This window comes from Sinocyclocheilus grahami, unplaced genomic scaffold, assembly GCF_001515645.1.
Source record: "Sinocyclocheilus grahami isolate Dianchi unplaced genomic scaffold, SAMN03320097.WGS_v1.1 scaffold577.1, whole genome shotgun sequence".
Classification (NCBI taxonomy): Eukaryota; Metazoa; Chordata; class Actinopteri; order Cypriniformes; family Cyprinidae; genus Sinocyclocheilus; species Sinocyclocheilus grahami.
This window is the reverse complement of record NW_015505756.1, coordinates 330,205-348,568: the sequence shown is the minus strand read 5'-3', so window position 1 is coordinate 348,568 and position 18,364 is coordinate 330,205. Positions and strand designations below refer to the sequence as shown.

The 18,364-nt window shown below is 39.1% G+C and overlaps 2 protein-coding genes across 2 annotated transcripts in view; both read left to right on the top strand.

Moving 5' to 3' along the window:
* ppp1r16b (protein phosphatase 1, regulatory subunit 16B) overlaps positions 1-6,290 on the top strand; it is a 37,569-nt gene extending 31,279 nt beyond the window's left edge. The window contains exons 6-10 of the mRNA XM_016239913.1: positions 630-755; positions 2,215-2,290; positions 2,623-2,634; positions 3,901-4,109; positions 5,330-6,290. Of these exons, the coding sequence (XP_016095399.1) occupies positions 630-755; positions 2,215-2,290; positions 2,623-2,634; positions 3,901-4,109; positions 5,330-5,728 (822 nt within the window). The 3' untranslated portion in view covers positions 5,729-6,290. The remainder of the gene's footprint in view (positions 1-629; positions 756-2,214; positions 2,291-2,622; positions 2,635-3,900; positions 4,110-5,329) is intronic.
* Positions 6,291-11,782: 5,492 nt separating this feature from the next.
* Positions 11,783-17,759, top strand: fam210b (family with sequence similarity 210 member B). Its single transcript, XM_016239925.1, has 3 exons — positions 11,783-12,129; positions 14,910-15,076; positions 17,137-17,759. The coding sequence occupies exons 1-3, from the start codon at positions 11,806-11,808 to the stop codon at positions 17,351-17,353; spliced, it is 708 nt and encodes a 235-aa protein (XP_016095411.1). The 5' UTR covers positions 11,783-11,805; the 3' UTR covers positions 17,354-17,759.
* Positions 17,760-18,364: the final 605 nt, after the last annotated feature.

Below are 18,364 nucleotides of genomic sequence, written 5' to 3'. Positions count from 1 at the left end.
CAGAGACACACACACAAATACACACACACACAGACACACACACAGAGAGAGAGACACACACACACACACAGAGTGAAGTGAGTGTTGGTTATCAACAGATTCTGAATCTCTGAAGAACTAGAATCTTATTTACAGCAGTGGTCTTTTCTTGTTTTCTGAGTTTTCCAGCGTGAGTGTGATCAGGGTTAATGCAGCGGCACTGATTCACAGCTCTGCTCTCCGTTCATCATTCAGATACGAGACGCTTTTACCTGAGCTTTGTATCAGCGTCACGTAATGCTTCCCTCAACCCGCTGAGTGTGTTTAGATTTCATGCATTTGTGATGATGCTGAAGCTGCTGAATGAAAGCAAACAAATGAGAAGAACTGGAGTATTTCCGAATGAGCATCACAACACGCTGAGCTGATCTTTTCATCAGACCGTCCTGCTTCTGTTTGCTCTAGTCTAGTGATCTGCCTCATGGGAGCTGGATCCACACATACTAATGTGTTTTAGTGCCGGTCCTGATGGATGATGAAGTTTCCATCTGCAGTAGTTGTGTTGCACATGAATGACTAATTCTTTGAGTTCTCATTCGGGTCCTGATATGTTTATAGCTGTGTGTGTGTGTGTGTGTGTGTGTTTTCAGCTGCACGTCGCAGCGGCAAACGGTTTCGCACAGGTTGCAGAGATGCTGTTAGAGGGCGGAGCCAGAACAGAGATGAGGGATTCTGATGGGTGGACGCCGTTACATGCCGCTGCATGCTGGGGACAGGTACTCACACACACACACACACACACACACACATGCATGCACGCACGCACACAAACTCTCTCACACACACAGACACACACGCACACACAAACTCTCACACACACATGCACACAAAGTCTCTCTCACACACACACAAACACACACACACACACACAAACACGCACACACAAACTCTCACACACACGCACACAAACACACAATCACACACACGCACACAAACTCGCACACACACACACACACACACGCACACAAACTCTCACACACACACAAACTCACACACACACACACACACACGCACACAAACACACAATCACACACGCACACAAACTCTCACACACACACAAACACGCACACACAAACTCTCACACACACACAAACACGCACACACAAACTCACACACACACACACACACACAAACACACAATCACACACACGCACACAAACTCGCACACACAAGCTCACACACAAGCTCAAACACACACACACACACAAACAGTAATATTGTGAAATATTATTGCAATAAAAAATAATTTTAAGTTGGAATAATATTTCACAATATTAATGTTTTAATATTAATGTACTGTATTTTTTATTTAAAAATGCACACACACACAGCATTAGTGAGCAGAAGAGACTTCATTCAAACACAGTATTTTATGTACGTCGTGGCTGAGAACCATTAATTGGCTTATAAATATTATAATTATAAATTATTTAATATTTGATGCATTTAATAAAAAACTAAATTAAAACTGAAATCAGTAGTTATGTCGTAAGTGAAGTGAGGCATCACAACATCGTAATATTCTGTATGAACGATGGATATTAATTTTGAAATCTGCTACAGACAGAAGAAGTGTCTTTAACTTTAACTTTGCTCTTAAAGAGTTAAATGCTTACTGTAATCCATCAGGTTAATGCTACTGTACTGTGCATCACCGCAGCTTGAACGAGCAGTGCATTTATTACAGATGCTTTTATCCAAAGCCACTTACAAATGAGACTATAAAGAGATCATAAAAATGTAATAATTCATCAGTAATGAGCATCCACCGGCTATTAAAGTATTATATACATACAGTCATGCTTAATGTTTTTATATTTTCAGATTTCATTTTAATTTTAGATTAGAAATGTTATGTGCCTTTGCTTCATTTTTGTTTTTTTATCACTATTTAATTTTAAAATATTATTATTTACAGTTAGTAATTTTAGTGCTTCAACAGTTAGTTGCTAAGGCAGCATTTCTAATTTTTCATCTAATATTTATATTTTATTTAAGCTATATATCAATTAACAAGAATATATTTTAGTTACAATAATAATCTTGGCATCCACAGATAAATGTCAAAAGCCAGACTCAGTGTAAGTGATGTGGTGATGATAGACTCATCATAACTCATAATTCTCTACTAATAATGTTAATGAATGATAAAAACGAATGAACCTCCTCCCACAGGTGCATGTGGCCGAGCTTCTGGTTTCTCATGGTGCCGATCTAAACGCCAAGACGTACTTGGAGGAGACGCCTATAGGTACAAACCCATCACAGAAAGAGCCTGACGAGACTCTGTTCATGACAGACTGAGATCAGTGTAAGCATTGGTTTGAGTAGATCAAACACAGACTCAGGTCAGGAGAACGGCAGTGAAACACCCATCCGGCAGAATCAGACATGAGATCCGTTCCTCATACACAGCAGACTGGGCTGACAATATCCCATGATTCATAGCGCCCATTCCTTTTTTTTTTTTTTAATAGGACAAATTCATGAATAAATCTCAGTAAACAGGAGCATTAATCGTGTGTGTGTGTGTGTGTGTGTGTGTGTGTGTGTGTGTGTGTGTGTGTGTGTGTGTGTGTCTAGATCTGTGGGAGGGCGCACACACTCACACGCGCACACACTCACACTCACACTCACATGCACACACACTTGCACGCACGCACACGCACACACTCACACGCACGTACGCACACACTCACATGCGCACACACACACACACTCACACTCACACTCACACACTCACACACTCTCTCTCTCTCGCGCACACTCACACTCACACTCTCTCTCTCTCTCTCACTCACACACACACACACACACACACACACAGATGATGTTTTATTAACAAGGTTCGGGAGGAGCACGATCAGATAATCAACCTATTTGGCTCAGGTGGAACTCATTCAGTTAATCAGCTTAACTAGCAAAATACGTTTACCTCTGTCCCACGACAGTTTTCCCCTCTCCCCCCAACTCATCACTATTAAACTATTCTCATCCCATATTAGGGATGGGGGGAGTTCTCTGGGTTTGGACTATATTCCGAGCTCGGATCCCTCCCTCAGGACAGCACACCAAATATACGTCACAGGTGTAACTCGTTTAGCTAACCATCCTAACTAGCACAATACGTGTATATATATGCACAGCCTACCTGCCTCTGTCCTACAACAGTTTTCCGGCACCCCTATATAAATGCTGACACCTGCTGGCCGTTGATGAACACTGCACATGCTCATGTTTCCTCAGTTAACTGCTGACATTGAATAGACTCGTGTTGTTTTCATATACAGCTATAGTCATAAACACTATAGTCTAACACTGACAATAGCAGAACACTTGCTGTATTATACAGTAAGGTTTAGTTCACAAATTTGTCCTAAAAATATGGTTAAATGGGTATAAACACACACACACAGACACACACACATACTGACACCTGCTGGCCGCTCACACACTGCGCAGATACACACACACACACACACACACTATAACACAGACACACACACACTATAACACAGACACACACACACACTATAACACACACATACACAGAAACACATACATACACACACACACACACACACTCAGTCACTATTACACATATACACTCACTATAACACACACTCACACATGCACACACACTCACACACACACACTCACTATAACACGCACTCACACATACACATACATACACACACACACACACACACACACAACACTTCGCACTCACACACATACACACACACACACACACTCACTATAACACACACACGCCTCCTGCTGGAGCTTCACAAACACATGAACAAACAAAAACTGCTCCATTTCCATTGAATGAAATCATTAGGTTTATAAACCAGACTTGAACTGGTCTGGGTTCTTCTTCTGTGGTGGTGATTACGTCACACTCGTTGTTCTTTGGCTGCTTGTGCAGGAAAGTGGTGCGCAGGGCGAGTGTGTCCGACAGACACAATCTCTGCAGGAAGGAGTATCAGACCGAAGCCATCGTGTGGAGAGGAGGACGAGAGGAAGAGGAGCGAGAGCGGGAGTCTGATCAGGAACACAGCCTCTCGGTGAGTAAAACCCTCACTGCTCTCAGAAACCAAACGCAGAGCTCATTCACTGAGTCCACAGGATACTAGATCTCATTCACAGTAGACATGCACTTTAGTGTGCACTTTTAAAGGGGTCATATGATGCTTTTTTAAAGATCATTATTTTGTGTATTTGGTGTAACAGAATATGTTGACATGCTTTAATGTTCAAAAAACACATTATTTTTCAAATACTGTACATTATTGTAGGTCCTCTATGCCCCGCCTCTCTCAAACGCTTCGGTTTCTACAAAGTCCCTCCTTTGACAAGTGCAGTCTGCTCTGATTGGCCAGCTGACCCAATATTTATTATTATTATTATTAATTTTCAATTTAAAATATTACCTATATTAATCATATTTATTATTATTATACATTTTCAATTTAAAATATTACCAATATTAATTATATTTATTATTATTCATTTTCAATTTAAAATATTACCAATATTAATTATATTTATTATTATTATTATTAGCAACAGTAATTTTTTTTTGTAATTTCTTTCTCCTTTATTTATTTATTTGTTTTTACATTTGTCTTAAAACATGCAACATTAAAAGCTATTATTATAAATTACTATTAAATACTAGCATTTTAACAAAAGTAATTTTTATTAATATTTTTATTTGACTTTCGCACAACATATTATTTCGGCCCATTAAACCCCTGTATTCTTTCAATCACAGGTATTTTTAAACCCAGTCAACTGCAATTTTATATTATTGTCATAATTCTATTATTATCATTAATAGTAATAATAATATATATATATTTTTTTAAATATAAGCATATCAGCAACAACTCTTTTTTTCAGTTCTGTAACTTTTATATATAATATTAATAAACACAGTATTCTTCCACCAAACAATGTAGCTCCTCAGAAACAGTTGTGGTTGCTACAAAGTGGTTGCCGAGCAACACACAAACCTAAACAAAGGTGTGTGTTACTTTGTAGCGTCATTTACAACAGCTTCGACCGCGGCTCAGCCAATCAGAATCAAGCACCGGAACTCTCCGCTTTATAATAAAAGTTTCTGTCCTGTTACTGAAAGTCCAGATAAACACAACTTAGAAGATCCAAAAGGTCACGAATCCCTTTGAATCAAGCAGTTTAATCAGATTCACTCTAGATCTGGATGTTAGACAGGAGCTCCGTCTGTTTCTTCAGCGGCGATGCTTTGACTTCCTGTTTGCAGACGCAGCCCGACGACGCTCCTCGAGCAGCGGGGATCCTGAAGGAAGACGGCGGACAGAACGGCTGCATCTCCAGCACTCCAGCGCCGGCCGCTGACCCCGTGACCCTTGACCCCGCGCCCTCCGCCGAGGAGCCCAAGCACAAAGAGCATGCACAGACACTGTCCGAACTCAAGAAGCAGCGCGCCGCCGCCAAACTCCTCACCCATCCCGTCCTCAACGGCCACCTGGGAAACGGCTCGACCAGAGCCAGCCCCGAGGATCCGCGCATGCCGCTGGTCTCGTCCAATGGCAGCGCAGTTTACTTCACACCTGCCAGCGGAGACCCGCCCCTTCTGAGGTTCATGCAGCCAATAGAAGACGAGGATCCCAAGAGTGACAGCTGCTGCTGCATCTCATAGATCCGACGAGAGGATCTCGAGCGATCCGGTTATCACCCGCTTTTATTTCTCGATCCGAGCCTGGAAGTGTGACGACCCCTCTCTGAATCCTGTGCAGGAACGGGAACTTCTCAGAGGAGGAAGGAAATGACCTCATTCAGGCTTCCCAGGTTAAATGTGGGACTTATGCTTCTCTATTTCACTTCCAGCAGCAGACGATTCCTTCCAGCTGTGTAATGTGCGATTGTGCAGATCTTCAGCTTAGTGGTGTTATACAGACCGACAGACGTGTTCCTCTCCTGTACAGTATTTATTTGTATATGTGCATAGAGCCACTCTTCTATAAGATTATTTATTGTATTCCAGAGAGATGAAGTGACGGATGGAGCACAAACAAGTCAGTATTTTTCTATGACAGTGTTATAATGACCAGATGAAGTATTTGAACTCACATTTCACACTCAAATCACAAGAACGGCGTAGCCAGCCTCTGATATGTTGTGCATCTAGTGCGGTCAAATAAATTAATCGCGATTAATCGCATCCAAAATAAAAGTCTTTGTTACATAATATATGTGTGTGTATTGTGTATATTTATTATGTATATGTGACCCTGGAGCACAAAACCAGTCATAAGTGTCTGGATAAATAATCTTTCCATTGATGTATGGTTTGTTAGGATAGAACAATATCTGAAAATCTGGAATCTGAGGGTGCAAAAAAATCTAAATATTGAGAAAATCATCTTTAAAGTTGTTCAAATGAAGTTCTTAGCAATGCATATTACTAATCAAACATTAAGTTTTGATATATTTACGGTAGGACATTTACTAAATATCTTCATGGAACATGATCTTTACTTAATATCCTAATGATTTTTGGCATAAAAGAGAAATGTATAATTGTGACTCATACAATGTATTGTTGGCTATTGCTACAAATATCCCCCAGCGACTTAACACTGCTTTTGTGCTGCAGGGACACATATAAAAATACACATAAATGCTTGTATATATTTAAGAAAAATATGTTAAGTTTATATATTAAATATATTTATATATGATATAAATTATATTAATATAAATATATACATTTAAATACATGTAAATATGTACATGTATATATATGTGGTATGTGTGTTTATTTATATATACATAATAAATATACACAATACACACATATATTATGTAAACAAAGACTTTTATTTTGGATGCGATTAATCGCGATTAATCGTTTGACGGCACTATTTGTTATTTTCACGACAGACACATTTTACTCCAAAAGCTGCAGGAAAAATTACTAATTTAATTTAAATCAGCAGCACAATAAATACTAACATTATGCATAAATGCTAAATAATTTAAATAACGTATCAGTAATTTTACAGACATTTTTTAGTGTGCGTTTTTGTGAAACGCTTACTGTTATGAAAAAAGCCCCAAATCGGTTTTTAGGTTTTTTGATGTGAAATATGACCCAGATGTGTTTATATGAAGAAAGTGTTCATATCCTGCACACAGTGCTCCCTATGAAGGGTTTATTTATTTCATTTGGTGACGCTCTGCTCTCGGGTGCCAAAGTCTTCCAGAGTGATTGACGTCAGAAACAGCCAATGAGGTTCCAGAGCCACTCCCGTAGCCCCGCCCACTCCTCAGCACTCGCTGGGAAAGAATGTAAATAATGCTCGGAATGCGTTTCCTTCAAGTGATGGCGCAGAGACGCGAGCTGATGTTGGACGGTATTCTGTAGCCTGTGATTCTGAAATAGAAATATGAGTAGAGTTCACACGTGAGGAGTTCGGCTTCCATTTCTACTGAGGAACATGAAGGGAAAAGAGCATCACAACTACTGATTTTATAGTTACTAGAATACACTGATCACTGTATTAACATATTTTCAATAAATTGTATATTTTGGTCAGTTTCTGTCATCAGTGCTCGGTGAAGTCTGTCTGATCAGATCTCTGGGATTGTTCGTGAAATGTACCTCCGTGAAGTTGGCACCCCATAAAAAGAAGTAATCACCAAAACTATGCCATTCGTTTGTGCTGGTTTGGTGTTTGAGATATTAAACATTATTTTTTGGACCGTGTGACGTCACTCTCCACCCCATGCTGCCCAAATCTCTCCAAACCTGTTCATTTGTGCCCTTAAAACAAACACTGCATCAATTTTCCTTCCTTAGATATGTTTTCTCCACCCCAGTCTGATGACACCTTCGTTTGTGCTCGGTTTGTGCTGTTGAAAGAAACAATGTAACCATGACCTCTTGACCTCTTCTTAAGTATAATGTGAACTTTACTCTCCACTCCATATATTTAAAAAATAAAAATTAGTGTTCGTGCTGCCTTAAAATGTTAAGTTTAGTCAGGTCCAAGTTTTCACTAACTTCATATTTCAAGTTGACTACGCTTAAATTTCAAGGCAGCATTAAGTTGAAACGGTGAGACAGTGTTTTTTATTTATTTATTTTACTGCGAGACTTAATCGTTCTAATTCATTTGTGCCGTTAGAATATTAAACATATTCCCCCAGGAATAACAATTATATGCTAATTCAGGGAGCTCTCCATCCATGCCACCGGTTTTTCTCAGTTTTATTGACTTCACCGACTCACACAGGAACAGGCTATTGCAACTTAATATCACATATTCGTGTTCTTGTTTGTTGCTATTTGTATTCATTTGTTACAAAAATGCAACATAGGACTAAATTACTTTTTAAATTTTTTTCACACGTTCAGTCTAGCTTAAGGCTATTTTATCTTTGAGCACTTTTTCTACAGTCCATTATGGCCTTTTTGTTTCCTTATGCTGGGTACACACTAAAAGATTTTTAAAATGTGCGAGACCACAAACATGAGGACAAAAAATCCTAGATTTAACCGTTTGGCTCCTATAGTGTGTGGTGTCCTCGGGGTTCCCCCCACACATCAGGATTTCTGATCGCGATCGGGGTGCCTCCGACGTTCTTCCGAGCAGATTCAGTCCCTCTTAACACACCTCACACGGACAAAAAATCCTAGATTTAACCGTTTGGCTCCTATAGTGTGTGATGTGGCACGATGCTCCCCCCACACACATCAGGATTTCTGCTCGGGGCGCCTCCGACGTGCTTCCGAGCACCTTCAGTCCCTCTTAACACACCTCACACCACAGGAACATCTGATAAGATCATGTTACAACCACCAAGATAATCGGGACATTAGCTAGGATTGTCGGAAGGGGAGAAATCGGCCCAAAATCAGCCCGATTATCTTGTGGTGTGTGTGTACCCAGCATTATGCAGTGCCATAAATAATCGTTTGTAAGGGGGACAGAAAAACTTTAACATAATAATATTAGCTGTTAAATGCAGTAATACCATGCAATTAGAGTTACATATCCTATAGATAATGGCTTATTAAGTGCTTCTGTTTTGTGTGCCAGCTTCACGGAGCTGGCTGATGTTTAAGGAAGTGGTTATGGAGTCATCAGTGTGTTTATAATCCGCTGGCTAACAGCCAACCACAATGAGTCAGCTCTTAACCACCAATGAGGAAGAAAGCGTAGACACACGTGCTCACTGTAAATATTGATTCAGTCCGTCTTCATCTGCTGGAGCCGGAGATCCTGGATTTAAATTCTACATTTATTTTAGATTTAATTTAAATTTTAAATTTATAATAAAGTGCTAAAAAATGACATGACCTGTCACTTTCAGAATAAAACAAAATTGCATTGCATAAATTATATATATGATAATATTCTGGTTTATTCTCTGTGTTTCTGGGAATGTAGGCGACTGCAGGTCAATCACAGGCTCAAACTCTCAGTAAAGGTCAGAAGGAGGAGCAAAATAACACTGGTTTCTTTTTGGTTTTAATGAACTGCTTGCCTTGTAGATTCAATAGCAAAGGAAAACAACTCTCAGTAGAAAACATTAGCTACTAAACAGATCAACAAAGGCACAACGGGAGTGAATGGCACGAGGAGGAGGAGAATGTCACACACTTACACACACACTCTCTTTCTCTCACACACACACACACACTCTCTCTCACACACTCACTCACACACACACTCTCTCTCACACACTCACTCACACACACACTCTCTCTCACACACTCACTCACACACACACTCTCTCTCACACACTCACTCACACACACACTCTCTCTCACACACTCACTCACACACACACTCTCTCTCACACACTCACTCACACACACACTCTCTCTCACACACTCACTCACACACACACTCTCTCTCACACACTCACTCACACACACACTCTCTCTCACACACTCACTCACACACACACTCTCTCTCACACACTCACTCACACACACACTCTCTCTCACACACTCACTCACACACACACTCTCTCTCACACACTCACTCACACACACACTCTCTCTCACACACTCACTCACACACACACTCTCTCTCACACACTCACTCACACACACACTCTCTCACACACACTCACTCTCACACACACACACACACACACTCTCTCTCTCTCTCACACACACACTCTCTCTCTCTCACACACACACAGACACACTCTCTCTCTTCACTGTGTGATTCTCTGGGGTTTTTGCTCTCAGACAGTGAATATACTGCAGCGTCTGGCCTTTATAAAGCTCCTCTATCTCATGAAACAGCTCTGAGTCCAGGGTGTGACTCCATCCGGCTGCTGCATCGTGATTCTTGTCTTCTGTTGAACCTCGATGGAGGAATAATCTTCTGAACTCCACCCGAGCAGACGAGTCCCTCACAATGTTCAAGAAACTCCTAAAACATTCAAATACATTCATGCATCGAGCCTGAGCTCTTGTTTAGTCTGTGGATAAAAGCTTCTGCTAGATCCATGTAAACAGCTTATACTTCACAATCTTCACGTACTAATATATAGAATACATAAATGATGCTTCAACATGAATGTTTGATGGTGTTTTGAATAAACCAAATCAAACAGAATGTGAAGTGGCAGATTCGTGTTGAAGTATTAGTTGAAATGTCAAGAGATGTGCAAACCGTATTTAAACGAGGGAGGAAAGTTTCACCACATCCTGAGGACGCTGAATTACAACCAACTCTGACGCATGTGACAGTTTTAAAGCTCGTGTACATCACGGAGACGTCTGCATTACATCTGCAAGACGTGTTTTTTAGAGTGTTTGCTCATCTGCAATACGTCTATTCCTATCAGATGCCAAATAGACGTTTAGAAGATGTCTTTAAGATGTGTATGATTTGCATTGTATGTAAAAATGACCCCAGATAGCACGTCTGTAAGAGGTCTGTTAAAGATCGTGAAAGCATCTGCTGTGTACAAACATCTGATAGACGTCTTGAAGATGTCAGTTTTGCATCTGAAAGACGTCTTCTAAACGTCTATTTGACATCTGATAGGAAACGTCCTATAAAAAACACGTCTTGCAGATGTAAATGCGACGTCGCATAGACGTCTGGGTGATGTACGAGTGCTATTAGGGTCAATAACCCAGATAGCACAGGTACGTCTGCAAGATGTCTGGTAAAGATCGTGAAAGCATCTGCTGTGTACAAACATGTGTACGTTTTACATACAATGCAAATCATAAACAGCTTAAAGACATCTTCTAAACGTCTATTTGGCATCTGATAGGAAACGTCCTATAAAAAACACGTCTTGCAGATGTAAATGCGTGATGTACGTGTGCAGATGCTTTCACGATCTTTAACAGACATATCTTGCAGACTTACGTGTACTCTTGATGTTGGCACTGAACTCATATCAACCTCACGCGTGTTATATTTCATTCCCGGGCAGTTTGCCTGATGCACGATTAACATGTCAAGACAGGGATTGTTTTACAGCCGGATCTCAGGAGCAAAGGACAGTTAAGAGAAGCTCATATTACCGGAGAGCTCTTTTAGTGGGACGTTAAACAGCACTCAGAGTGACTTGCAGCACCTGCTGATGCTTTCAGCTCATGCAACTCTTCTGAGAATCTTTTAGAGTTTGGACAGTGAGCGTGTGGAACGGAGGGAGGCGGGTCTTCACTGATCGCCGTCACACGCTCGCGCTCGTATCATATTTAGCGTTATTTTCTTCGTGCATGTCGGAGCTATGTTTCACTGTCGGAGGAACGTTTCTGGAGCGGCTTTATTACCGCAGCGCCTGCACGACGTTCTTCACGCGAGCCGCGCATTGCGTAACCACCGCGCGATGTGCTGCTCTCGCGTTTACCGGAGATTCACGGCGATGCACGCTGTTTTATCCCGTTCCCGTCCACACGAGTTTGCGTTGAGCGCGGATCGAAGCGTCCTCAGACTCGGTGAACTCGAGTCGTTTCTGTCCGCTCGTTCTTCAGCTGCTGTCGCGATCCAAACGAGACGATCATCCGCGACTCCCGGGAAGACGCAAGAAGAACGCGCCGCGAACACGCAAACGGTACGTCCACTATACTGGAGTTGTGATCGAACGATGCTGTTTCGTGTTGTTTATGAGTGTTTGGAGGACCGTGCTGCGCGCGCGGAGCGTCTGAAGCAGAGAACGTGCTGCAGGAGTTCATGTGACGTCATCGGGTTTGATGTTTGTTACATTGTTGTCTTTTCACTTCCTCTGTCCGCGTGCAGCAACTTACTTACAAACTCTGTACTGCGGCTCACTGAGGCTGCCGTGTCTACATGCATTGCTATATTTATAAATAAAATGCATTATTAGTATTATATTAGTTTACTATGGTGTAGAACCGAATAGCGTGGTATTATGGGCTGCTGTGGTGTTTATCAGGGTTCTCATGGACTGGTTCGTCTAGTTCGACTTCAACAGCTGATCTAGTAGTTAGTCATCTTTCACTTTCACTGCTGTCAAACCAGAAGACAGATCATTCCTGCTGACCCTGCGCTCCTGTGAGTGTGAATAACGCTAGTCTTTGGTGCTCAGGTCAGCAGGAGCAGGTTTTGCTGGTCAAGGGTCACACACGACCTTCACATCAGCGTCATCTGCTTTCCTTCCTTTGACTTTACTTTATCAATTCTATTTGATTTTATAAATCCATTTTTATATAGATTTCTATCTGGCGACCAAGACAGGGTTGCAAACTTCATATAAAAGAGTCTGAGTCTGACTTTAGATTGATTTGCTGAGGCTGTCACTTTTTTATTGCTAAACATATAATACACACATAATCAGGGAAAATATGACTATCTCTAACAATATTAACATCAACAAAACAAACATGTGTTTACGTACACAGACAGAAAAAAGCTAAATAATAAGCCTAACATTTGTCTTTTAACATGTCCTCATAAAGCATCAGAAATGTGCTTGTGTTGTTGTTTATAAGCCTGAGGGATGAAATTAGAGTTCAATCCAGCAAGGGAAAATAGAACTTTGCGTACAAAATAAATAAATTAATAACATATTCAAAAGAAACATGTTTTGGGTTTTCATAATAACAAAAAACGCCTTTGGTGATGAAATTGTGAAACACATTTATAGTGCCTAAAATATCAAAACTTAAATCAACCCAAAGTCTGTTAGTAATAATGTTACAATCACGTCATCGTCGAGAAACAAACCTTCCTGAACGAGTTTCCAGCTCTTTCTTCAGTTGTAAAGTACTCTATTGGCCTGATTGTGTTTACATATAATACTGACATTATTATACACATACGATATTACAAAAACAAACATGTCTATGGAAAATAGTGATTTATGACATTGTATCAGGTTTTTTGTAAAGTAAAAATTATACTTTTTTTTAAAATAAAAAGATCAAATTATAACTTTTGGGGTAAGGGGGGTCACCCAGATGTTTTTAAAATAACGTGTGATTATTGCTTAATTTAATACTCATTGTAATTGCCTAGTTTATTATTCAGTATTTCTATGAATTAAATGAACATTTCAGACATCTTTGCTTTCGTTAAAACCTGAAATCATTCAATGTGCACTCATAGTGATGTTATTATGACACATCTTCAATTAAAATATGTAAAAGTCATATACAAAGCCATACAATAAATGCTCCTTTCAGATGAATCTCGTTTTACTGGGATTCTGCTTTGTTTGTCATCAGTTATTCAGTCAAAGTGTCAAAAAACTTTTATAATATGTATTTAATTGAGTATTTTACATGTAAGGTTAGGGACAGCTGTAACGTCTCTCTCTTCTGTGTGTGTGTAGATTGTGATGTTGTGCGTCTCAAACACTTATCTCACACAACACACCATTGTGTCTGTTTGAACGCTGACACACACACATACAGACACTGACACACACACACACACACACACACACACATACACACACACACTCACAGACACTGACACACACACTCACATACACTGACACACACACACACACCATTGTGTCTATTTGAACGCTGACACACACACACACACACACTCACTCACAGACACTGACACACACACTCACATACACTGACACACACACACACACCATTGTGTCTATTTGAACGCTGACACACACACACACACACACTCACTCACAGACACTGACACACACACTCACATACACTGACACACACACACACACCATTGTGTCTATTTGAACGCTGACACACACACACACACACACTCACATACACTGACACACACACACACACCATTGTGTCTGTTTGAACGCTGGCACACACACACACACACACACTCTCAGACACTGACACACACACACACACACACACCATTGTGTCTGTTTGAACGCTGGCACACACACACACACACACACACACACACTGGCGTCTCTATGGCAATGAAAGCCTGTGTTTGTGTTGTTGGAGGTTGAATGAGGTCATGTTTGTGGCTCGTAGGTTAACAGAATCCGTGCTGTCACACGAGCGCCAGCACAAACACACTGATTTGTCATGTAAACAGACAGTTTTCATCCGTTCCTCCAGTGTTTGGATTCTTCTGAACCTGAGTGTTCACTAAAGCACAGACAGTCGAATCTACTTCTACGGGACGATTAGACCGTTTATTTCTGAATCCTCACTCACGCCGTTCACAGCACGACTGCAGTCATTGGCTCCTGAGGCAGTCACTCGAGCGATTCTGCGTTCTGATTGGTTGTGGTCTGTTAAGCCCCTCCCACTGAGGCCTTTTCAGGACGTCCTGGACTGGTCTCTCTCTCAGAGTCTGTGTGATGCTGAGGCTCGTGAATCTTTCGTCTGATGGCTGATGTTTCCCGTCTGCGTGCCTCCGCAGGATCCGGTGTCATCTGTGTCCGGCGCTGAAGGTCAGAGGTCAGATGAGAAGCCCAGTAAGACGCAGCAGCTCAGGAAGGTGTTTAAGGAGTACGGCGCGGTCGGCGTCTCCTTCCACATCGGAATCTCGCTCATTTCTCTGGGAATGTTCTACCTCGTCGTATCCAGGTCAGATTCATTTGTTTAACCAAACATTCAAATGTATATAATCAAATATGTATTTATGCAAATATCATTTGCATTTTCAACAGAATGTACTCCGCTTGTTCCGTTGTTTTATTTTTTTCTAAAAGCTATATAACTCTTTTCTTGAAAAATCAATTACAAAAATAAAGTAAAAAAAAAAAAAAACTTTTTATAAAACTTTCGTTATTGTGTACTTACTTTTATACCTTTTTAGTTTTTATTAATATTTTTCTGTTTTCATTTTAATTTGAAAATCAATTTCAATATAAAATTGAATAAAATAACTAAATATATGTTAGAAAATAATATATGTGTTATCATTTTTTATTTAATATATTTTTTATATATATTTATTTCAGTTTTGATTTCAGTTATTTTAGGATATCAAGTTAAACTAAATTAAAATAAAAAAATGTTGGCAACCATCTGAATATATATATATTTTTATATATATATTTTTTTATAAATTTTTTTATTTGAGCTAACGTTTATTTCAAGTAACAGATGGTTTTGTTATGGTTTTAGTTTATTTAATAACCTTGTATTGAGCATTGGGGGCATCTTGCTCTTTTCTGTCATGTTTATAAAAGCTACACACCGCTTATGGGGGGATAATTACTGATCGATGATAGATATGATCGATATCGGCTAATTCTGCCAATGTTTGGTCACACTGTAAAAATGTAAAGATTATTGGAGTACATTTTACAAGAAGATACTATTAAACTATAATAATAATAAATAATTATAATAAAAATAATATATTATAAATGATTATATTATTATAAAATAATAATAATAATATTATTAATTAATTAATTAAATTATTACAATACCATTTAAGTTTGTCTACTTCCAGATTTCATGTTTAATTAATATCTTTATATAATAGATCGATAGATCACTGTTTGATATTTTATAACACACTGATGTTTATTTATTGCACACTTGTGTCAATTTGTGTCAGTGCAGGTTTTACCGTAATCAGCACTTTTATTAATGGTAGTTTTAAGTAAAACTAATTTATTAGTAGTTTTACATTTTTTTTAGTTTTTGTATATATTTCATATAGGCTATTTTATATATAAATATATATAAAAAAAAATTTTCAGTGTTTATTTTCATATTTAGTGTTTTATATTTGCTATCACGTGTTACACTGGTCACCAGCGCTGGGGAAAGTTACTTTTAAAAGTAATGCATTACAATGTTGCGTTACTCCATAAAAAAGTAACTAATTACGTTACTTAGTTACTTTTTTATGGAAAGTAATGCGTTACGTTACTTTTACATTACTTTTAAAATCTGGACAGGGCTTGCTTGTTTGTTTTTAAAATTAAAAAGTTATATTTTTGTCAAATATAAAAGCCTTTCACAGCAAAAGTGAAATGAATGCGCCTCAGGCTGAAGGGAAAGTACAGTAGAACGCAGAAGAAGACATTTCAACACTTCAGCAATAAACAAACACACACAGATGTTCGTCTAGAGTAATGTGTGATTATTAGTACGCTTGAACTGCATCATCGAAGCTCAGAAGCTAATAGAATGGGATTAAATACATAAAGCATATTTGTGTTGTTTAACATTTAATTATTGCAGGTCTGCGTCATATTCTGAGTTGCGTTATTTGTATTCATTTTGAGGAATACTGAATCTGTGTGTTGTGTGTGAGTGAGATGAATTAATACATCATCTAACATCTGATTTCTGTCACCATGGCGACACCAGAGCTGTCAATCAATAAATTGAAAAAAAAAAAAAGTAACTTGCGTTACTTATTTGGAAAAAGTAACTCGGATATTCTCTTGTAAATTAAAAAGTAATGTGTTACTTTACTAGTTACTTGAAAAAAGTAATCTGATTACGTAACTCGCGTTACTTGTAATGCGTTACTGCTGGTCATGCTGTGGTAAAATCACTAATGCACTTTCTGTTGTGTTACATTCATTCATTTAGCAGATGCTTTCATCTGAAGTGATTTACAAATGTGCAGTGCATGCGACTCATCTTCGAAGCCTGTGTGTGTGTGTGTGTGTTTTCAGCGGGTTTGACATGGCAGCGCTGCTGTGTAAGCTGGGCTTCAGTGAGTCGGTGGTTCAGTCGCGGATGGCTGCCGGCACCAGCACATTTGTGTTAGCGTACGCTGTGCACAAGCTCTTCGCTCCGCTGCGGATCAGCATCACGCTGGTGTCCGTGCCGCTGATCGTCAGACACCTCCGGAGGACGGGACTCTTCAGAACCGGATCGTCCGGCCCGTGAGGAACACACTCATAAGCTTCTCTAGAGCGCTTCATTCATAGCTGCCCAAACACGACACTAACGTCCTGCAGCGCTTCTCTGGAGCGGACAGTACCTCAAACGTTCTCTGATCAGGACTTTCATGACCGTTCTTTAGTTTTCAGCTCTGCAGTCCTTATGAAGTCTGCTGGCATTTATTCATTTTAGCAGCTGTGATTTTTGTGGATGAAAGAGTTAATGAAGGACTAATGTGTTGGTGTTTTATTCTAAGAAAGTTGAATTAAGTTTTTTTTAATCATCTATCAGACTGGATTTTTGAATTTTGACTCTTAGTTATATTGAAAATCTCATTGTGTAATATTATTGGAAATCTTAATATTGTAAAGACAATGTTATATTTGGCTGTTTAATTTTATAATAAAATATACGCCCTCTAAGGTCTGTTTTTTGTAGGTGTTTATGATGATTCTGATTCTCAAAATAACAGTATACACCACAATTTATGCGATTCTAATGATCATGTAATTTCATTTTATATCAAGACTTTTCCCGTTTTAACAGCAAATAAACTCAACATGCTGTAGATGCTTTTTTCAGGAAACATTTCCCATAAAAGAAGAAAAAAAGTGAAACGAGATTTAACTTTTATTACACATTTTGCACGTTTCAAACTTAAGACGGGGAACAAATCAAGTTCACAGGGCACTCTTATTCCTACAAAATAAATAAAAAATACTCAAATAAAATCTGTATTTAATAATAATAACGATAATATTAAAGAGCAAGGTTTGAAATGTCACTTTAACAAAGATGCAAATCAGGGCAGGATTAAAATAGTAACTATTTTGCCAATTTTTATTTACTCGTAAGATTTGAAATTGCTCTTGGAAAAGCTTTTTTCGCAGAGCTTTTTTTTTCTTTTTCTTGTAACACATTTAATCTGAAAAACGCAGTCTGAATTGACATTACTGATTTATACGAACCATATTTTCACATAATTTCATACATTTGTGCATTAAGAACTTCCTTGAG

Bases quoted from the DNA above. Each gene is read 5' to 3' on its own strand.
- fam210b (XM_016239925.1), top strand. From the start codon at position 11,806: ATGTTTCACTGTCGGAGGAACGTTTCTGGAGCGGCTTTATTACCGCAG. The intron at 12,130-14,909 runs GTACGTCCACTA...GTGCCTCCGCAG, and splicing joins GCGCCGCGAACACGCAAACG to GATCCGGTGTCATCTGTGTC. The intron at 15,077-17,136 runs GTCAGATTCATT...GTGTGTTTTCAG, and splicing joins TTCTACCTCGTCGTATCCAG to CGGGTTTGACATGGCAGCGC.